Raw genomic sequence first — 22831 nt, 5'->3', positions numbered from 1 at the left:
ATGGAACATCTTCCAGGTCCCTGCAAGTGTGGAGAATGCTCTATTTAGCTTAAGAGACTTTACACCTGTGTCTTCTAGCTGGAGCACACTTGTTCTCAACTGGTAGCTGTTTACTTGCCCATTTCTCTACGTGGCATGCATCCTATCTATCCACTATGTACTCCCAGCTCAAAGCATAACACACAGTGAGCACTCAAACGCTGGTCTTATAAATTTATCAAAATAAAACTTGGATATGCACTCAAGTGCTATTTTCATAAGAATATGAATGTTTCTTTTTCTGTGCCTACTGTCACTGAATCTTCAATATATGAATGTATGCATATGAATGGATACATATGAATCCTGCAACTGATGCTCTATAATTAAGGTGTATGAATTGGGTCAGAGAAAAGTGTCTGGCCATTATAAATAGCAAGCAGTAATGAATCACTGCCACCATGGACTTTTGATTCTGGGGAAAGACAAAACATGCGAAGTCATTTAATTAGGGCCACACAATAAATATGAAGTATAATTAACTCACAGCTTCAGAATCTTGCTGTTTCTAGGGATACCATCCTAATTTACATGGCCACTGCAATCCAGTCAATACATTTCGCCTAGAAGTATACTATTACAAAAGTTGGGATATTTTGTTTCTGGGTTTTTTAATCAAGTCTCCCTTCTAACAAAAAACACTGCAGGGTTCTTTTAGAAGTTCTGATTGGTGTAGCATGAGACATTAGAGTTTTCAGCTTTCAGTTCTAAGAAATGATTACCCTTGATAAAGAACATGTTCCTAAAATGAGGAGAGCAATTCTGACTTATCTTGTGTAGTCCTTTCTAAGGCAAGGCTCTTTTACATAAGGATTTGGGTAGGCAATTAAAGAATTATCCCAAGAATGAAAAGAAACATACTTGCTAACTCCTGATCATGTCCAGGTTTTGATTTCAAGAGTAGAAAAAAATGAAAATAAGAGATTGTTTGGTATCACAGGTATGTCACTGGGCTTAGAAATTAGTCAACTTGAGTTCTGTTTGTTTACTCAAAAATATTATTGAACACCTACTTGAGAAACAAAAAGTAAGGCCTTTTTTCTTGAGAATCTTACTCACTCATCTTACCTAATAATAGACAAACATGTAAATTGACTATCCCTCCACTACACTCACCAGCCAATCAGAAGAGTATGCAAATTAAACCAACAAAGATGGCGGTTAATTTGCATACATAGGCGCAAAGCGGCAGAGCAAAGACGGAAGGCTCCAGGCTGGAGCAGCGAAGACGGAAGGCTCCGGGCCTGAGCGAAGGCCTGGGTCCCGGGTGCTGGAGGAAAACTGGTGCCGGCAGCCAGGGGAAGGGAAGGCCTATTGTACGAATCTCTTCATGCAACGGGCCTCTAGTTAGGTAATAAAACTGTACACACAAAAATTGAACAATAGTAACGTACTGCATGACTTTAGGGTCGGAAGGGTACAGACAGCTGCCCCTGACTTCGATGGCAGGGATGCGTGGGGCTGGCACACTAGAGAAGCTGCCACAGTGCACAGAGCACTCTGAGAGCCCAGACTGGGGACAGACATGTGGAAAGTCCTTCAAAAATGAAATCCATTTAACTTAGTTTACCCAGATGTTCTCAAGGTTATCTGGCCGTGGACCATTTTTATCTCAGGAGACTTTATTAACAATTTCTGGCTATACTGTCAGAGATACCTTTCAGAGAATGTAAGGCAATTTTGGAAGGAGATCAATGATCAACAGATCCAGTGAGAGAGGAGAAGAAAGCTCAGCAGTACTGAAGCCTGGGGGCTTAGAAAGATAAGGTATTAGATAAAATCAGGCATAGTCCCCAAAAAGGACATCTGAGAGAGGCAGAGAACAGCTAGGTAAGGAAAGATGCTAAAGATAAGATTCGCTAGCACAGCAATCTCACTTAGACCTACCCTCTTTTGTATCAGCAAAGCAATCCAAGCACAAGAGCACTTCAAAGTCAATGTTTTATTTTAGAGAACTCAAAGAGTTCACACAAATTAGTTCCCAACCAAACAATTATAGGAATGATATAGTTTATGAAAAACAGAAGAGTGAAATACGTAATGAGAAATAAAGTTTATACCTTGGCATATTGTCTTCTCTGTAACTTGAAGAATAGGGTTTAAAATAACCCAATGTGGTGACATAGATAAAATAAGATTGGTCATATATTATATTGACCTTTAATGAAACTGGATGATGAGTATATGTGGATTTATTATACTCTTATCAATTTTGAAGTTGACTATAATAAAAATGTTTTTAAATGGACTTAAAGCCTCGTTTGCATTACTATAAATATAACATCCCACTTCATACTACATAATAGTAATGTCCTACAACTTCTGATATATATAGATTGGTTCTGGACAGCACATTTAAAGATGTAATCTGCTGGGAGGCAAAATAAGTGGCAAGTTCTATGTGCCTGCCAATCCAGGGAACAGTTGAAAACACAAGAGATTTTTAAGTTTAGAAAAGGAGGGAAAGAGGCAGAGGTGATTTTAAATATCTGGTCAATAATTGTCTTTCAGGGCTGTTGGGAGGATTAAATAAAATACTGTACTTAGTATAGGCCCTAACACATATGTGAACCCAACTGACTATTTTATTATTAGTTACTACATAAAATTGGGATACTTTTTCTTTTTGCTTTGGAAGAATAAACTAAGGCCAATGAGCAGAAATAAAAGAATAAAAGACTTCTATTAAATAGCTACATTAGAGTTGTCCAATCATGAAAAGACTGATTGAAGGGGTACTGAGCTCTACATTATCATATATGTTTCTAAAACAGAGGCAGAATGAACCATCTAACAGGAAAGCCATAGCGTAAGTCTTTTATGACTTAGCTGGACATTTTAGGATTTTATCCAAATGCTAATGCTTCCACCCTAAGATTTCACAACTCGATATCAAGTGTTCTAAAAATGAGAGTCACCTCAGATTTAAGAATTTCATATTACTTTTACTGAGTTGTCATATGGAAGCAAGAATCTCACAACCTAATATCTACTGCTAATAATTTTGTGGTTTGGGCAAATTTCTTTAGGTGTGCAAAGTACTTAATAGAATTGGATGTTCAGAGCCAGAGGCTACAAAGTAGCTCTTCATTAAAAAATTTTTTATTACCCTAAAAAATTCTTTCTTACATGATGAACAATTAATTGTAATCATGTCTTTTTTTATCCTTCAAATAAACTTTGTAAAGTATGAACTCTTGGCATTAGATTCTTATTAATGGTGCTATATTTGCCATCCTCAAAGCGAGAAAACTAAAATAGAATCAGAAACGCCCTCTGAGGTGCCTGGCACAAACTGACATGAGGTTTCTCTCTAAATCAGGGAACACGAACCTGGGCGATCTCCTCGGTTGTCCTTAATTTCTCCTCCCAGGTCACAGTCATTTCCTGGATTAGCTTCTCTGATTCTTCCAGCCGTTCTTTTAGCTCTGGAGACTTCATTGCCTATAAGCAAAATGTTTATTTCATGAAATGTCTATACGATGTGCTAAAAAAAAGGATTAGCTAAATCCACAAACCAGAAGTAACCATCTGCCTCCTCTCAGCTCTGCGGCTCCCTGAGGTCTCTGATCTACCTGAGACTTAACTGACTGCCACTGATGCACAGCAGCCGGGCTGTGTGGGTCCCACAGACAAATCCAGTCATTCGGGACGGGTATGAAAGGGAGACAACTCTTTGTCCTTTTCCTCCAACATTTAATGAGATAATTCAAGCTATCAAGGGCTTATTCTTTAAATCCCCCTCAGCCGTATATCAGTCATACATGATTCATTCCAGTCTTTACTGATGACGACTTCGGGTATTTATCCAAGTACGCACAGACTACATTTGTACATGTTGCAAACTAGATGGTGTTATTACTATCAAGAACAGAGACACAAAATTTCAAAGAATCCTGATGAACTTTAAGAGTATTCCTTAAACATAGGATAAAATTCAACAGGCAAAAATATGGTCAAGATAATAGTTTTGACCATGTATTTTACCAATTTACTACCAGTAAACAGGCTACGACAAAGAAGAAAGCTATGGTCCTGCCCCAGGAAAGAGTCCCACAGTGCTGGCAAACTGTGGGAACAGAAAGGCTAATTAGAGGAGGAATCATGATTCTGATATTTTATTCCTCTTTTGACAAAAGGCTGAGCATTCAGTTGTAGGTGAGAATTGTGTAGGTTTCAAAGTCAGTTATGGAACATAAAAGCACATATTATAGAATGTTCAAAGAATACTGGAAATAGAGTACCACTAAATAGATGGGTACTGCTGGTACAAAATATACTTTCTACAAAAAAATTTAAACCACAACATGGCAAAAATAGATTATTAAGGTATGAAAGATCTCCTTAAGATTTCCATTCTGACAGTGAACAAATGATAAACACAAATCTGTTTTATTCTTCTTCCAATTAGTTTATGCACATTCTCCACCATTTTCTGCACTAAAATTTAATTATATGCATTTTTCAAGTATCTCTCTTATTCTCTCTTATTCTATTACACCTCTTCTCTCTTGTCTGCTACCTATACTATAGAATGAAACAGTCTCTCAATTCCTTTTATTCTTTCTTCCCATTAAATCTTTTAACACCTATAAAAATTCTCTAAATTGTAATTATGACAATCTGTCTTCCTTTATTTATTACTCATCTCAAATCTCTCTTCCTACAGGAAATTCAAAAATTCTAAGTGAATTACTCATCACTTACAGCTAAAGGGGAAGAAAATTCAAGTTTAGCTTTACTAGATTTTCCTGACCTAGACCCATACATAAGGCATCACTCAGCTATGCCTTATACCTCTGCTTTGGTTAGCTGCTCTCGGAGTTTTTCTACTTCTTCTCTTAGATCTCGGATGATTCGTGCGTTAGGATCCTCATTCACCACGGCGTGGTTCACGATGTGCTTGGCGCGGTCTGCATACCGCAGAGTTGAAAGGGTTTCGTCATAGTTATCAGCTGCTGGACTCACAGTAGCTACCATGGCTGTCTTACTGTTGCCCCCAAGACTGTCCTAGAGAAGGAGAAATTGAGTAGCATTTTAAAATTGGTAGAGAACATCATATGAGGAAGTAGAAGTCAGAAATGGTGAGATAACATCCCAAGGTCAAACACATATTTAAGGACCAAGTTGGGACTAAAATACAGATACACTGACTCTCTGTCCCATGACCTTTCTTTTCTGCGAAGTTACTTTTCTGCAAAAGGGAATTTTGGTTTTTGAGAATGGGCAGAGATATACAATAAAGTCTACCTATATTTTAGTTTAATAAGAATTAATTTTAAGACAATTTGTTCTCTTTTAACAGACAACATGATGCTATAAGTCAGCCAATTACTCAGAATAAAAAAAGAATTTCTTAAATACCTACAAAATCTTCCTTAGAGGAACCGAACAATTATGATACTGTTATCTGACCAAAGAGTGATTACCTACAATCTACTCCACAAGGCCTTATACTTGGAATCTCTGAGAAGCCTAAATAATGGCCCAGAAAGTGTTGCTGATCAATCACCTTATAAAGTTTTTAAAACAATAATTATACAAAAAGGTACAATTACAATCTTATTAAACAAAAGATACATTAAAGGTATTTCATTTTACTCCTTTGATACCACTTCTAAAACTACTAAAATAGACTTTATGTTCTACACAACCACTTCCACAGGCCAGACAAGGGTGCCGAACAAAAGGTACTCACCCTCATCATACTGAAACTGAAAAGTATAGTGAGAGGGGGTTTGAATAGGCTCCAGCAAATTTAAAATACCACTTTCACTTGAGAATATTAAAAATAACTAAATATAACTGAATTACAAAACTAGCCTTGGGAAATCAAGTCCACCCCCACTCCACTTCACCATACAATGGCCATGGCAGGCAGCCTCTAAGATGCTTTCCACCTCCTTATAGTAATACCTTCCCTTGAGTGTGGACAGAACTTGTTTATTTGCATCTAAGAAACACAATACAGCAGAAGTGACAGCATGTCACTTCTGATTATAAGAAGATTGTAGCTTCTATCATGGGTGTTTTCTCTCACCACTGCCATGAGATGAGGTGGTCCTTTGAAGGGACCATAGGAATGAGTTTGGAAACAACTATTTAGGTGAGCATATGCGACCCCTGTCAAGCCTTATGATAACTGCAACCCCATACACTCTGATTGCAGCCACATGGCAGATGCCAGCCAGACCACTTAGTTAGGCTACACCAGGAATCCTGACCCATAGAAACTGTAAGATAATAGATGATTGTTGTTTCTACCTGATAAGGTCTAGGGGTAATATGTCATATAGCAATAGATAAGTACTCATACACTAATATACAATCCCAGGATGAGAAGAATTACCCAAGATAATAAATTCAATACCCTCTTTCAGTAACAGAATATCGCTGAATATAGTCTCAAGATTAGAGAGAATACTCAAACAGGCCAGTAATAAGGAATTCATTAGATCATAAGAAAGCCAACATTACTTTTGGGCAGCATTAACTGACATAAAATTCTTACTTTAGAAGATACAAAGTTTTTCCAATATCAATGTATCTAAAATGTGTTCGAGCATCTGTGATCTATACAATCTTTGGGCATAGACTTTATTTCATCCTCAGCATTGGTAAATTGGATTACTAGTCTCCCATTCTACCAATAAAAAACCAGAGGTTTATTCTGATAAAGAAGGTTAAATACTCTGCCTAAAGATCCAGAACTAGTAAATTGAACAATATTCTAATACAATTGTATTCTGCCTTCAAGTCCAATATGATTTGACCTGAGGAATAAGTAAGGTGACCTGACACCTTCCCAAATTATTGTGTCCTAGACCCAGAAACAAAATTATTCCCTGGAGTTCATAACAGTTCAATATAATCACAGACAGTGCGTCTGCTTATTCGTCCATTACTGAAAATTTGGGTTTACACAGAAAACATAGCTAAGATCATTATATCTAGTTAGGAAATACACTGATGCATGAAAAAGGAAGAAAAAATAAGTCATCTGGGCTTTAGGAAGCAAGGGCAATTTCTATGAAGCCTGTATGAGTGTGTGCTTCACTATTCACTTCGAGATGCTGATCTCACATTGCTGGTGCCCAGCTCTGGAACGTTCAGAAAAATGTCAAGAAGAATCCCATGCACATTAATGAAATTCCAATGCCATATATAAAGATCACAGGAATTACATCTCAGATGGCAATTCAGCTCACTGGCAACACCGTGGTGGGGTGCTGCCCTTCAAGAACCCCGGCATTCTGTTAGCCCACATGAACAGCAAATACTGCTGGGAAAAGGGGGATGTGTAACAATAAGTGGCAAAGGAGAAAGCAGGCACATTGTGCTTCAATTTGTGCTGAGAAAAGGAAACCTGGCAAACAACAAATCCTTGATATTTTAAAAGCTCTTGTGCATGAGCAAAAACAATATGCTTATATTCAAAAATGGCCTCAGGCCATTAGCAAAAAGGAAATGGCAACAAAAGACCTGGCACTCTTTCAAGGAGAAATTATGAAGCTTCTTGTTTACTCTTTAATTGTTTAATTAGGCAAATCAGCTGAGCTTTGTTTCGAATGTAGCAACTGCAAATTAAATGGACCCTAGGAGAGAAATTTAATTTTGGAAGTCAGAATTGTTTAAAGAACTCTTTGAAGTCATTTAATGAAATTATTTCATTTTACAGAGGAGAAGTTGAGACCCAGAAAGAATGACGACTTACCAAAGGTAATAATGCTAATTCAGAGCAGAGTTGAAATTATTCATTCATTCAACTCTTCATGGAGTTTACCATCTAGGGCAGTGGTTCTCAACCTTGGCTGCACATTAGAATCACCTGGGAATCTTTTTAAAATCCTGATTTCTGGGCCTCATCCTCTGGAAATTGTTTCTTTGTTACTAATGTTGTGGACCCACCCCATAACAAAGAAGCAGAATTTCCGGAGGATGAGGCCCAGTAATCAGGATTTTAAAAAGATTCCCAGGTGATTCTAATGTGCAGCCAAGGTTGAGAACCACTGATCTAGGGGGTGATGCCAGTGAGCAAATACTACATGATAAGAACTAAAGTAGGGATAAATACAGTATGGTCTGGGAAAACTGAGAAAGAGCAGAGAGCCCAATCTCAAAAGGTTAGGGAAGATCCCAAAGAAAGTGATATTTGAGACCTTACGGTGAATAAGCATCACTGGGGCAAAGGGAAGGAGAGTAGTGTAACAGACTGAAAAGAGGAGGAAGAATGTTCCAGAGTCAGAGCAAAGTCCTAGAAGTCACTTAGCTAGAATTGATAATATCAAGAGCAAAAGGTGAACAATAAGAAGTAGGGAGCGGTCAGATTATGAAGGACCTAGTAAGTCACAAGTCATTAAGGAATTTGGACTTTATTGTAAGGGCTTCTGGAGAGTTATTAAAGAGATTTAAGTTTAAGAAGAGCATTAATATAGAAAGAAAATGCAACCTAACTGTAAAGAACAAAATGGACTAAGAAAGCTTAAGGGAGAGGTTTCAATCATGCAAGCGAGAGATGAAGTCTCCATTATGTAAGTGGCAATAAGAATGGGGAAAAGTGGATGAATCTGAAAGATAATCATTATTGGAGCATTTGTTACCAGATGTTACTTGATGTTGAGAACCATATTTAGAAGGTTACACACAGAAGCCAAAATCCTCTTAATACAAAATGGTTCTCCACAGGCCACTTACCAAATGAGTAAGCCCTCTACGGCCCCTGAGAGAAGAGCACTCACATCTATGCCTGACCAGGAGTATCATAGTTTCTCCAACTCTCAGATGTTATGAAAATCAAGAGCACAGCATAATTATAATGCAAATACAATGGGGGGAAAAAAGAACTTTACAAAGAAATTGCAAGTCTTATATACGATGAGCACTTTTATAAGTTTAATAAAAGTTATATTGGAGAATACCAGAATCATACCAGGTCAAACAAGGATAAGGAGAGTTAGACTAATTAAGAATTAAAGAAGGAAAAACTAACAGGGACATAAAAGTCACTTCAAAGGAGAATGATTTGCATTCTCAATGGATTCCCAGAGGCATTTGGGAAAACTGTTTAAACCCCAAAATGTGTTTTGCAAAAATGTCCCTACTTAGGATCTTGCTTAAGTCAAACAAAATAAAGAAGGTCACATAGTTCTTTTTGTGTGTTTTTTAAAAAATATATTTTATTGATTTTTTACAGAGAGGGAGAGAAATAGAAAATTAGAAACATCAATGAGAGAGAAACATTGATCAGCTGCCTCCCACACACCTCCTACTGGGGATGTGCCCGCAACCAAGGTACATGCCCTTGACCGGAATCGAACCCAGGACCCTTCAGTCCACAGGCCAATGCTCTAGCCACTGAGCCAAACCAGTTAGGGCAAGAAGGTCACATAGTTTTTAAGGGGAAAATAAAAGACAAAAATCAAAAAAAGTATTCATTTTTTAAGCTTGAAAATTTACACATAGAAGTTACTATTTTAACCTAATTTTGCAAAACAATATAAAGTCAAATTTTTAAGAAAGGGTTTTGTTTTGTTCCTCAAGTTCAAGAATTTCCAATAATTTCTATCAACACTGGCAACAGTCAAGTGCTTCTCCTCCTAATCAAAAATAACCTTTGATGACCTTTTGCCTACACAAAGAAGATGGGCAGCGAAGCCCTGCATTCCAACCTTGTTTCTGTCTCCACTGCCTCTTCTGTAAAACAGGAACACCACCATTTACCTTCCAGGGGTAACTGAGACCATGTACATGAAGCACTTAGCATGGTACCTGATTCTACTAAGTTCTCCTGGCCTCCAGCCTACGGAATGGCCATTAGGCCAGTGGTTGGCAAACTCATTAGTCACCAGCGCCAAATATCAACAGTACAACCATTGAAATTTCTTTTGAGAGCCAAATTTTTTAAACTTAAACTATATAGGTAGATACATTGTTATTAACTTAATTAGGGTACTCCTAAGGCTTAGGAAGAGCCACACTCAAGGGGCCAAAGAGCCGCATGTGGCTCTCAAGTCGAAGTTTGCCGACCACGGACCTAGGCCATTTTAACTATATCAACTACAAAAGGTATTTCCTATTGTCTATTTAAGTGGACTGAAGTAGCAACACTGAAACAATAGGACAATGACTATTCTGTCTTTTAAATCAGGCACATGCAGGGAATAACCATGAATGATTAGGAAATGTTTTTGTGGAAACTTTGAGAAAGAAGTAAGTATCTTATTGAGATTTCTTCTGGAAATTAAACAAATGATATCTTAAGGTTAATTATTAACTTATGAAGACCAGTACAATTATTTCCTTGGTAGTGAAATGTTTTGTAATATCGCTTTAATTCAAGAGTTATTTAGAAGTAGCTTTTAACTAATAAATTTTGTTTGTTCAAAATTGAGACAGATTCATAGACACAGAGAATGAACTGGTGATTGCCAGAGGGATAGGAGTTAGGGGACTGGGTGAAAGAGATGAAGAATTAAGAAGTACAAATGGGTAGTTAGAAAATAGTCTTGGGGCCCTAGCCACTTTGGCTCAGTGGATAGAGTGTCGGCCTGCGGACTGAAGGGTCCTGGGTTCGATTCCAGTCAAGGGCACATGCCAGGGTTGCAGGCTCAATCCCCAGTAGGGGGCATGCAGAAGGCAGCCGATCAATGATTCTCTCTCATCATTGATGTTTCTATCTCTCTCCCTCTCCCTTCCTCTCTGAAATCAATAATATATATATATATGAAAATAGTCATGGGGATGTAAAGTACAGCATAGGGAATATAGCCAATAACATTGCAATAAATATGTATGGTGCCAGGTGGGCACTGGAAGTATGAGGGGGAACACTTTGTAAAGTATATGATTGTCTAACTACTATGCTGTACACCTGAAACCAATACAAAATAATAGTGACTGTAATTGAAAAATAAAATGTAGAGTTATTTTTTAAAAGTTTTGTTTGTTTATTTTTTTGTTTTAAATTTCAATTTTACTTCACTTTGGCCAAAGGAAGTAACGTACCTGATTTTCTACTGTGGCAAATTACACTAATACTGTATGTTCAAATGGTGTGCAGAGTTCTAAAAAGTAAACTTGAATACTAGTAACCCTTTAAGAGGGTATAGAAACTAGAAGAAAATCCTACTCCTTTTACAAACACAGTTCTCTAAACATGTCATGGACTACATCAAAATTGTGTCCACTACTAAGCTACTCAGGGACTTACGTTTAACTCATCTTTATAGTCTCAAACTCTGGCACAATGAGTAATGGGTGTTCAATACATAAATCTTGATCAAGAAGAAAGTAAGCTATCACAAGACTAAACAGGGTTCATAAAATTATTACTCCATTTTAAAAAAAAAGGAAAAGAGGGGTTGTAGGAAAATATTGTGTTGTGGGTTAACCACCCTATAAAGAGTTAAACTGTCACTAGATTTTGTATCCTCTAACTCCCAGGCCAATATTCAGTTCATCAAGATTAACGGGACCTTGGAAGACCAGAGGAAACCTGGAATTAGTCTCTCTTTCCCCCGAACTCCTATTACAGGTCATTACTATCTCTTGTGGAATCACTGACTCATGTTATAATATTTTATGTACAGATCATATCTCCCTTACCAAACTCTGAGCAATGAGAGGGCAATGTTATCCATGGCACTTCACACAGGTGTTTTCTTTCTTTCTCATTTACATTTCTCTCATTGACATTGAATCAATCAGAGAATCATTATGTGACTGCTCTATATTCTTAAACAACACTTTAAAAAGCTGAAAGCAAATTAAAATGGTCATGAGTAGTGTTGAAGTTAAACCGAAATGCAAGGTCCAAAAATGTCAGTCAAATAAATGACATCTGTAAGAAAAACAGCGGTCCAGCTGGGTCTGTAAGAAGGTGGAAACTCCTTTCCTATGCCTCACTTGCCTATTAGATTAGCATGAGGTCCTTCTTCTATTCCCCCAAATCCCAGGGAAACTGTGGGATCCAGTGCGCACCAAACTCCCACTGCTTCCAGTTCTGCTGAATCAGGAAGAAACCTGTGCTTAATCAATTAAATTATGGTTACCATCTAACAGCCTAATGATGGAGGAAATGATCATTGCAAAGGACTAATATTCTACTTGTTATTCTTCCTGCTACCAACCACCAAGAGTAGACCAGGAAGGAAAAAAAAACTTACTTTGAGCAGCCAAGTGAGAACTGAGTCACGATACGGGACAAATTTATTCTTGGTTTTGCCAGCACTCTGATCTGCTAGGGCTGAGATAACCAGACCAAGGGTTGTGAGGGACCTGCATGGTGCAACAAACCATAATAATCATAAAAAACGGAGTATATCAAGTATCACTTTTCAGCACAAAGATTGAACCTCAAGATGCCTTTGAACCTGCAAGAAAACAGTACTATTGTCAGCATTTTGCTGCTCCGTTTAAAAACACATGAACTCTAAAACTGATATCCCTCTAATACTACTGTAAGCAATAAAATTGCTTAGCTTGGCTTTTTTTTTTCATTTTTATAAATAAAGATGTGAGCTATAAACCTTTGGGTCAAGATAATGACATGAACACACATATCTTTAAGAAAGGAAGCTACAAATACAATACAATTAATTAAAACATTATATATATATATATATATATATATATATATATATATATATGCCCAGTGCACAAAATTTGTGCACGGAAGGGGGTTTCCCTCAGCTCAGCTTGCACCTCTCCAATTGGGACCCCTTGGATGATGTCTGACTGTCGGTTTAGGCCCAATCCCACAGGCAGTCGGACCAGCAGTTGGACATCCCTCTCGCAATCTGGGACCGCTGGCTCCTAACTGCTCACCTGCCTACCTGCCTTATCACCCCTAACTGCCTCTACCTGCCAGCCTGATCACCTCCAACTGCCCTCCCCTGCTGGCCTGATCTCGCCCCCAACTGCCCTCCTCTGCTGGCCAATTTGGTTCTGATTGATCAGTTTCTATGCCAGTCTGTGTCAAAAGCTCCGCCTCCTTGGCAGCCATTGGCTCCCCACAGCACCCAGATTTGGTTCTGATTGGTCAGTTCCTATGCCAGTCAGCATCTCTGGGCCTATCAACAGGGCCTGATCAGAAAGGCAGGGCTGATCAGCAGCCCCAGTGGAGGCCTGGAGAGAAATGGAGGCACCACTGCTGGCCAGACGAGGAAAGAAAGAGAAAGGCAAGTGCTGATCAAAAGCTGCCACAGAGGCAATGGATCAATCCCTGCTTCTCTCTTCAGGCCTCTCTCAGGCCCTGATTCACAGCTCCCTCAGCAGTCAGTGCTGGGGCACCACGCCTGCAGCGGAAGCAGTCACAACCCAGCGCTGACTGCAGGGCTGACTTCTGGTTGATGGAGCCTTGGTTGTTACTGGTTGCAACCCAGCCCTGACTGCAGGACTGACTTCCAGTTGGTTAAGCCTCGGTCGTTACTGGTCGTTATGACCCAGAGTTTTTATATATTAGGATTGGTTATATACTGTATATCGCCATTGGATAATAATAGAATCTGCATGATGGTGTTCTATGATCTCCAGCTGGTTACTGATGACTGGTTATGTCCTTCTGGGAGCTACAAAGACAGAAAAATTCCTGTCCACAGGAGCTAACATTTTAGCCCGAGGTAGAAAATATAGCTATGTGAAAGAATTGGTGAACAAAACATCTATACTAATAAAAGAGTAATATGCTAATTAGACCGGGAGACCTTCTGGAGACCTTCCGGACAAAGGCAGGGGCTTGGCCAACCTGCAAACTGCCCCCAAACAGGCCTCAGCCCCTCGCCCAGGCAGGCTACGTCCCCGCAGGGACCCTCACCCCAATGGGGGCGTGGCCAGCCTGCAAACTGCCCCAGTCCCTCACCCAGGCCCACCCCACCACCGGGGACTCCATCCCAATAGGGGTGTGGCCAGCCTACAAATGGCCCTCAGCCCCTCGCCCAGCTGGCCAAGCCCCCCACAGGGACCCTCACTCTGATGGAGGCATGGCCAGCCTGCAAACGGCCATCAGCCCCTTGCCCAGGCCCACCCTGCTTCCAGCGGGGACCCTCACTCCAATGGGGGTGTGGCCAGCCTGCAAACTGCCCCAGCCCCTCGCCCAGGCCAGCACTGCCCCAGTTGGGACCCCCAGCCTTATGGGGGCATGGCCAGCCTGTAAACCACCCCAGGCCCCTCGCCCAGGCCAACTCCGCCCCCCAAGGGAACCCCCACCCTGATACAGGACCCCCTTCAGGGTAAACCAGCTGGCCCCCACCTGTGCACTAGAACTCTATCTACACTAATAAAAGGGTAATATGCCAATTAGACTTGGAGACCTTCCGGGAGACCTTCTGGACGTCCTTCTGGACAAAGTCATGGTGGCGGGACTAAGGCAGAGGCGGTTAGGGGCGATCAGGCCAGGAGGGGAGGGCAGTTGGGGATGATCAGGCTGGCAGTTGGGGGAAATTAGGCCAGTGGGGAGTGGGGGGCAATTGCAGGCGAGCAGGCTGGTGGGGGGGGGGGGCAGCTGGGGGCAAGAAGGCCGGCGGGGAGGGGCAGTTGGAGGTGAGCAGGCCAGCAGGCAGAGTGGTTAGGGGTGATCAGGCAAGCAGGCAGGCAGATGAGCAGTTAGGAGCCAGCGGTCCCAGATTGCAAGAGGGATGTCTGAGGGATGTCTGACTGCCGGTTTAGGCCCAATCCCCCAAGGGGTCCCAGATTGGAGAAGGTCCAGGCCAGGCTGAGGGACATCCCATCCCCGTGCATGAATTTCATGCACTGGGCCACTAGTTACTTCATAAAGCCCTAACCTCTAGGAATAAATAAGCACCACAGCAGTCATAAAAAGGAAAGCCAGATGTGGCCCGTATACATGCTGCTGTTTGTTCAGACAGTGACACTCAGGTCAAGATCAACAGCTGGACTCTGACTGACTGATTACCTTTGTTCTGTTCTATAGCTTAGACCAGCAGTTCTCAACTGGGGGTGACTGTATTCCCACAGGGAGCAGCTGGCAATGTGAGGAGATAATCTGGGCTGTCACAACTTAGGGTGGAGGGAGAGAGGTGGCAGATACTACCGCCACCTAGTGGGTCGAGGCCAGGGGTGCTGCTAAACATCCTAGAATATGGTACACAGGACCACTCCTATGGACAAAGAATTGCCAGGCCCCAAATCTCAAAAAGCCACTCCTGAGAAACCTCTGATTGGCTGAGGCTGTACTCCTCAGCCCCATTAGACATCTGACCAAAACATAAAATAAGTTCAAGCTCATAAAACAATATATATCTGAAAAACATTCAAAACCATTATAGCCTTAATCAACCTAGAATCTTATTATTTTAATAATCACAGAAGTTCACCTATTTGGCTATTAAATCAACAAAGCAATAAAGTAAGCTCCTGAAAAACTTACTTGTTAATGTTGCTCCCCTCCTTCAACCTGTCACCAGCAGCTCCGGTTTTTGTTGCCCGCTCACTGCCAGCTAAATCCACCAAGCTCAGTTTGCCCACTTTCTCTCCAGATGTCTAAAAAATTAAATTGACAAATACTAATACACAGTTAAGGAATACAAAAGGTGATACCATCTCTACAGAATGAGTTTATTATAGAAATCCTTTATTAAAGAGTTACTGTTTTCTCAAAATTAGTTTGTGCTGCTATAAACCAGCGTCAGAAAACTGTACAATCCTGTAAACACAAAATTATACAAAATTCTGGATACAGAGATCAAACTGGTGATTGTCAGAAGGAAGGGTTAAAAAGGTGAAGGGACTGAGAAGTACAGATTGGTAGTTACAAAACACATGAGGATATAAAGCACAAGCATAGGGAATATAGTCATTAGTATTGTACTAAATACATGTGGTTCCAGGTGGGTACTGGAAATATCAGGGGAACACTTTGTAAAGTGTATGACTAGCTAACAATTATGCTGTACACCTGAAACTAATACAAAGTAATATTGAATGTAAACTGTAACTGAAAAATAAATTTTTAATATAAAAAATGTTTTATATTAAATCATACATTAACATTTTATTTTTGGCAGCAATACAAAAATGTGGAAAATCAATGCCAAATTCTATAGACTGGATCATTTTTTAAAACTTTCCTTTAAAATATACATTCATATTTATTTCCATAAATAAACATATTGCTACAAAAGGATATTCAGCTTTCCAAATCAAAAGTACTTATGGTTAAAAAAAAAAAAAAAGGCTTCAGTATGTTTTTTGCTTTATGCTGAAAAGGAAATAGGAAACAAAGAACTTTTTGTTGTTACACTAATCTTGCTGTGATGGCAATAGAAGAAAAATAAGCTTTCAGCAAATAAAAATCCTGCCAAAATATAGTGCTTTGCCAGGGTAATTATTTTAGTTTCTGGTATTTGAAATCGATTTGCTGGGGGTGGGCATCATAATAAAATATGCAAAAGTTCATATTAAAAGAGGAAAACACAAATGTGTAAGTCAACAGAGATGTTTTCAGTGTGTAGAAGCATATGTGTATCTGGCTCTGTTTACTCTTACAAGTTTCAAAACCAAATACTCAAACAAATCATTCTATAAATCTAGCAACTTATAGGACAGTTTCCCCAGTGCAATTTATTCCTTCTAAAACTTAGCTGCTTAGCAGAAGGTAATATTTTAAAAGTCTCTCCACTGAATCAACTAGAGTACTAACATTATCTTATACCATTAGCCATCATAGTTCAAAGCTCAAAAAAATGCTGTGGGGGAAAAATGCTGTGGCAAAGACTTTGGACCAACTGCTTGTATAACTTCTGCTCCGCCTTCTTTAGCTGGAGATGGTGGAAAGCTAAAACTTACATTTCCCAGTCTCCCTCGCAGGCCAGGGTTATGGGATGACTTGGGTTCTGTCAGACACACTTGCTTAAGATTTGGAAAACAGAAGTAAAGCAAAGGCCATCCTTTTTTTGTGTGTGGTTTTTTGCTGGCATGCAGGATCGTGGTAGTATGTTGCCCTGGGTCACAGCTATGGGGTATGCCTGGAACTCACACCCACAGCATAGTGGTGGCCTCAGGGGTAGCATCCTGGTCAATAAGCTTGTGTTGTTCTGGAAGTTTTTCCTAGAGATTCAGTCTAGAACCCACTCCTTCTCAGATGTTTCAACAACTTTGCAAGCCCCCAAATCCCTCCTTTAAATCTCTTTCTGTTTACCAAGAGTAGCTTTTGTTTCTTGTCCTGTGTCCTAACTGATACACATGTTTAGTTAGGACTTCGAGTCATCTAACACCTGAAGAGAATAAGATAAACCATGATCCACTTTACAAATTTTTAAAAAAAGGAGGGGAGGGGTCATACATACACCTGAACACCTACCCCAGACTTCACATCGTACAAAGTATGTGTGAGGGTGATTTTGAAGACCGCATGGGATCGACTACTCTCCTCATTCATGTTGGTTGCAGCAACTGTACGAGATTTATTACCCTCAGACATCAAAGACTCAATATCCTAAGTGAAAACAAGTCACAGACATACATTTCATTATCCATCTAATATATATTAAAACTCTGCTACACTAGGAAATACATGAAAAGTTTCACTACTTATTCAGCCATAGTTGACATTTACACTTTATTTTTCAACGAACATTAAACCTCAGAGTACAATAGCCAATACTGCCCATGAAAACAAATAAAATACACTATTTTCTGTAGGTGTAAATAAAGTGGCAGCTTTGACTGAGAATTAGAAAAGTTTAGACACCATATGTTGAGTTTCATAAAATGGACAAATATGCCATGCCAATCTTCATCTCATCTAGAAGTTTGAAAAAAATTTAATTTCTTTAATTACAGAAATAATAGAAGCTAACTGTTAAATTAAATTAGATTACAGGAATAAGCAAAAAGCAAAAATAATTTATAACCTCTCAAGCAAGCAGAGCATCATCTCACTATCTTGAACTATATCTTACCAGACCTATTTTTAAAAATAAAAACTTCAAGAGACGAATTTCTGCACTACTTGTTGGCATTACTGCTAAAACAGAGACAGCATGATGCAATACAGAAAGATCATGGGATCTTCATTTTAAAAAATGTTACAAGCTCTAAAACAGTTACTTAAACAATCTGAATTTGAGTTTCATAGGTAACAATGCAGAGCTATAACATCATCTACATTATAAGGACTTAATTAAGGAACAAGAAAGATGATATGTGTAAGAGTCCATTAGCTGCCTCCTTCTATCCAGTCTCCTCCTGTTTCCAGTAAAGGAACCCAATCTTCAGTGAGCATATTGCAGCATAGCTAAGGGACATTTCCCAGACACCTTGAAGCTCAGTCTGGCCATATGACTAAGTTTTAGCGAATGAGAAGTAAAGTATAATACAGGTCACTGGGAATTGTGCTTAAAGGGGATAGGCATACTATTGCATTTGGTTCTAGAGCCACCTTGAACTATAAGAATAAGGGCATTACCACAGAGCTGGCAGGAATCTAGTTTCCTAACAGCATCGTTAGGGCCACCATAGCAGCCCTTTCACCATTCATTCTTTCATTCATTCCTTCATTCATTCATCATTCATTCACTCACTCAAATATATATTGAAAGCACCTACTATGTGCCAGGTACATTTTAAGATACTGAGAACATAGAATCGTCAAAACATAATAATTCATATTCCAAAGAACTTAAATCCTGTTATATGTAGCCAAACATAATCCTGACATACACATATAAAAACCTTTGAAAACCATAAGGTTCTATTTTGCTGTATAAATTTTTAAAAATAATGCTTAAGGAAAACGTCAACATTATAAATAAAATGCCTCAAAGTAAAAATATTAACTGTAAAAAGATATATAAATAGGCACCACAATGGAAAAAATCACAATGTTCTAGATCCATTCTAAATCCACTTTAGACCCATTAAATCTGACAATCCTAAGGTTTAACGTAAAATTTTACCCTATTTATCCTACATTTATTCACTGATCTCTAATCTGTTGCCTCATGCATGAACTCTGTATTGAGACTTTTAATTTTTTTAACATCCAATCTCCTTTGAGCTTTCAAAACAATCTTGCTCTCCAATGTTGCATAAATATGCTCTCAAATGATCATAATTAATACACCAACAATGCCTACCATTTATAGACATATTCTAGAGTAGCAGTCGCCAACCGGTGGTCCGCGGACCAGTGGTGGTTCATGAGTCCGAAAGGTTGGCGACCGCTGCTCTACAGTTCTCAAAGACTTTCACATACATTATCCCATTTGATCTCCTCCAAGGAAGCCTTCACAGACACCTACACATCCATTTAAGTTAGGTACCCCGCCTCAAATATGCATCTACCACAGCACTTAAAACCATGTTGTTTCATAATAACTTTATAACATCTGTAAGCAGCTTGAGGTAATGGACCATCTCATTCTCTTTTTTATATCCTCAGCATCTGGCGCAATGCCTGGCACATGACAGGTATTCAACAGATATTTACTAAGTGAAGTGTCATTGACCAAATGATAGAATTCATTAATGAACAAAGAAACAAATGAACCTACCTCATCAGATAGTCAAGACTATAAAACTAATTTCCATTTTGAAAATTAGGACAAAGAGGGTAGGTGAGGTAAAGAACCCAGAGTCAAACAGAAATTGAACAAAAGGATTAAGTGTCACTGGATCAACATTCTCAGACTCTCAATTCAATGTACATTACATCACAGCATGTCACCCCACCCCCATTTCTCCAGTGCGCAAAGACCGATGGATTCACACAAAGCAGAACCCTGAGTTTGAAAATGACAAGAACTAACTAAAGGCAGTGATTCTCTCAGATTAAAAACAGGCTTTGAATTCCATCTTCTCAACTTGTACATTGTATTTCATTATATTCACTCAATCATAAGCAACTTCACTATTTTATGTACTCTCAGGGAGGACAAAAAGCTGATATTTATCATTGTAAGGAACATCACAATTTTAGAGCTTGTAAAACACACAAAAAAGTGTATCTTACAATAGAGGAATAGGTGTGTCTTGCAAATGTACACCTTCTCCCACAATTAAACTGTCCTGACAGCCATGTACAGCTTTGTAAGTAAAATATTATGTAAAAAGTAGTTTATTAAGTGACACTGCTGTAACTTTTTAAATTTCAAAAATAATGATAATCACAAATTAAACAAAAAAACTGCTACACCGAATTACATAAAGGATGTTGTTACCTTATAGCTTGTGACAGCCAGTTTAGAAAGTCCGTCGACATAGGGTCCCAACACACTGTGCTCTCTGACTTTTAACGTTTGACGGCTTCTGTGCATTAAAAACAAAGAAATTATTTTTAAACAACCTGTTTTTTAAAGCATTCAACTGTGCTCCATAAAATACATATTAAATTCAACAGAGCTCCAAAAAAAATAAAACCACTGACTTGATCCCAGAAGAATTTAAACCAAAATTTAAAATCTTGACTGGCAACAAACACTTCACAATGTGGTAAAATATCACATCTCTCAAAAGGGTACACTGTGGGATGTCTATTTGCTACCACAAAGAATGCCAAGTCAAATAAATACAAACAGTCTACTTGTCATTTCACAGAATGTGGGACAGAGAGCAGAAACTCAATAAACGTTAACTGTGCAAGAAAGGAAAATTACATACCAACCTCGGTCATGAATAAAGACAAAAGACGACAAATAATGAATTTGATGATGATTTAAAAACTTAAAATTGGGCTTATCTCGGGGTTTCCAGTTTTTGTGTTTTTTTGTACTGGAAAAAGATTCATGGCCTTTACTACATTGATAGACTAGTGGGGGGCGGGGGGAGAGAAACACATACAGTCAGTTCAATAAATGTAGGAAAAATATTCGATAAAATTAAGTACTCATTTATGATCTATATACTAAAAGCCTAAGCAACCATTATGGCAAAACAACCAGAATAACCGGCTGCTATGATGCGCACTGACCACCAAAGGGTAGACGCTCAATGCAGGAGCTGCCCCTGGTGGTCAGTGTGGTCCCACAGGGGGAGCTCTGCTCAGCCAGAAGCCGGGCTCACAGCTGGCGAGTGCAGCGGCGGTGGCAGGAGCTTCTCCCACCTCCACAGCAGCACTAAGGAGCAGCGAGCCGAGTGGTACGAAGCAGTGAGCAGGCGGGCAGTAAGGAGTGAGGGGTCCTGGACTGCTAGAGGGATGTCTGACTGCCAGGTTAGGTCTGCTCCCTGTCCTGGACTGTGAGAGGGCACCAGCCGGGGTGAAGGACCCCACACCACCAGTGCACGATTTTCGTGTACCAGGCCTATAGTTAAAAAATAAGTAAGCCTCTTAGAATTACATTATTACACCTAGTACATGCAGAATTAATAAAATTAGTCTTTGAATAACAAAGCAAAGTTCCCTCAAATAGTCTTTCACTGAAAAAATATCACTTTTATAGTTTTTTTAAAAAATGTATTTTTATTGATTTCAGAGAGGAAGGGAGAGATAGAAACATCAATGATGAGAGAGAATCACTGATGGGCTGCCTCCTGCACATCCAGGGAACCGAGACCGCAACCTGGGCATATGCCGTTGGCCGGAATCGAACCTGGAACCCTTCAGTCCGCAGGCCAACACTCTATCCACTGAGCCAAACTGGCTAGGGCTCACTTTTATATTTTTTATCTATTTACTTCAACTGTTCAGAAACACTAAAAAAAACTTCAAGAACTTCCATCGGGGAGACAACAATAACTACAGCTAATACTTACTGAGCACTTACTATGCATCATAAAGGTTCTAAGGCCTCAAGTGTAGTGTCCCAGTCTACCTGCAACAGCCTCTGAGATATTCTGTAATATTATCATACCCTCTGTACAAATGAGGCCTAAAAAGCATAAGGACCTTGATCAATAGGTAACAATTAATGGGCCTAGATCAGAGCTAGATAAATCCAAAGCCCAAGCTGTTAATTACTAAGCCATACACAAGACAAACATATAAGAAATTATTAGACCGTGAAAAAACTGTAGATAAAGTTTAAGCTATGCTGCACATGTACTGTGGGATACAAAACACAAGAATGAAGCCAGCTAAAAACTTCTGAGTAGGTCTAGGCTGGATTTCTAAGAAAATGATGGTCCTCACAGAGATGAAAGTACAAGAGAAAGTTTTCAGGGTAGAGCCAGAAAAAGTACAAGGGCACAATATTCAGCAAGATGTGGGTGCTCAGGCCATAACCTTCCTTAAGTCTGGCCTCCTTTTGTGCCCTATTCTGACTTCCATGCATCCTGCCCTCCAGTCACACTGGACAGCTGGTCACTCTCCAAACCAGGGATTTCTCCAAACATGCTTGGCATGGGCTGTCCCTGTGCTTGAATGGTTCTCACCTGACTTCTCTGTCAACAAACTCCTACTCAGCACAAAATTCATCAAGCACCCTCTAGTGCAGTGGTTCTCAACCTTCCTAATGCCGCGACCCTTTAATACAGCTCCTCATGTTGTGGTGACCCCCAACCATAAAATTATTTTCGTTGCTACTTCATAACTCTAATTTTGCTAGTGTTATGAATTGTAATGTAAATATCTGATATGCAGGATGTATTTTCATTGTTACAAATTGAACATAATTAAAGCATAGTGATTCATCACAAAAACAATATATAATTATATACGTGTTTTCCGATGGTCTTAGGCGACCCCTGTGAAAGGGTCATTCGACCCCCAAAGGGGTTGCGACCCACAGGTTGAGAACCGCTGCTCTAGTGAATCTTCCCTTCTCCGGGCAAAGATGCTCATTGTGATTGAGCAACGGTCTCAATGAATCACTATCAGTCACTGCCTCTAAGACCATCT

General features: G+C 39.5%; 1 protein-coding gene across 9 annotated transcripts in view; it reads right to left on the bottom strand.

Annotated features, from left to right (window-relative positions):
* The window catches only part of KIF13B (kinesin family member 13B), a 208038-nt gene that overhangs the window by 109309 nt on the left and 75898 nt on the right, over window positions 1-22831 (bottom strand). For all 9 annotated transcript variants that reach the window (XM_036311930.1, XM_036311932.1, XM_036311923.1 and 6 more), the window contains 6 exons: window positions 20217-20304; window positions 17357-17491; window positions 15425-15537; window positions 12204-12315; window positions 4837-5049; window positions 3373-3483 (listed from right to left, as the gene is read on the bottom strand). In XM_036311930.1, the coding sequence (XP_036167823.1) occupies window positions 3373-3483; window positions 4837-5049; window positions 12204-12315; window positions 15425-15537; window positions 17357-17491; window positions 20217-20304 (772 nt within the window). The remainder of the gene's footprint in view (window positions 1-3372; window positions 3484-4836; window positions 5050-12203; window positions 12316-15424; window positions 15538-17356; window positions 17492-20216; window positions 20305-22831) is intronic.

This window comes from Myotis myotis, unplaced genomic scaffold (assembly GCF_014108235.1).
Source record: "Myotis myotis isolate mMyoMyo1 unplaced genomic scaffold, mMyoMyo1.p scaffold_m19_p_6, whole genome shotgun sequence".
NCBI classification, from domain to species: Eukaryota; Metazoa; Chordata; class Mammalia; order Chiroptera; family Vespertilionidae; genus Myotis; species Myotis myotis.
Note: the sequence above shows the minus strand (reverse complement) of the source record. Positions and strands in the feature narration are given on the sequence as shown.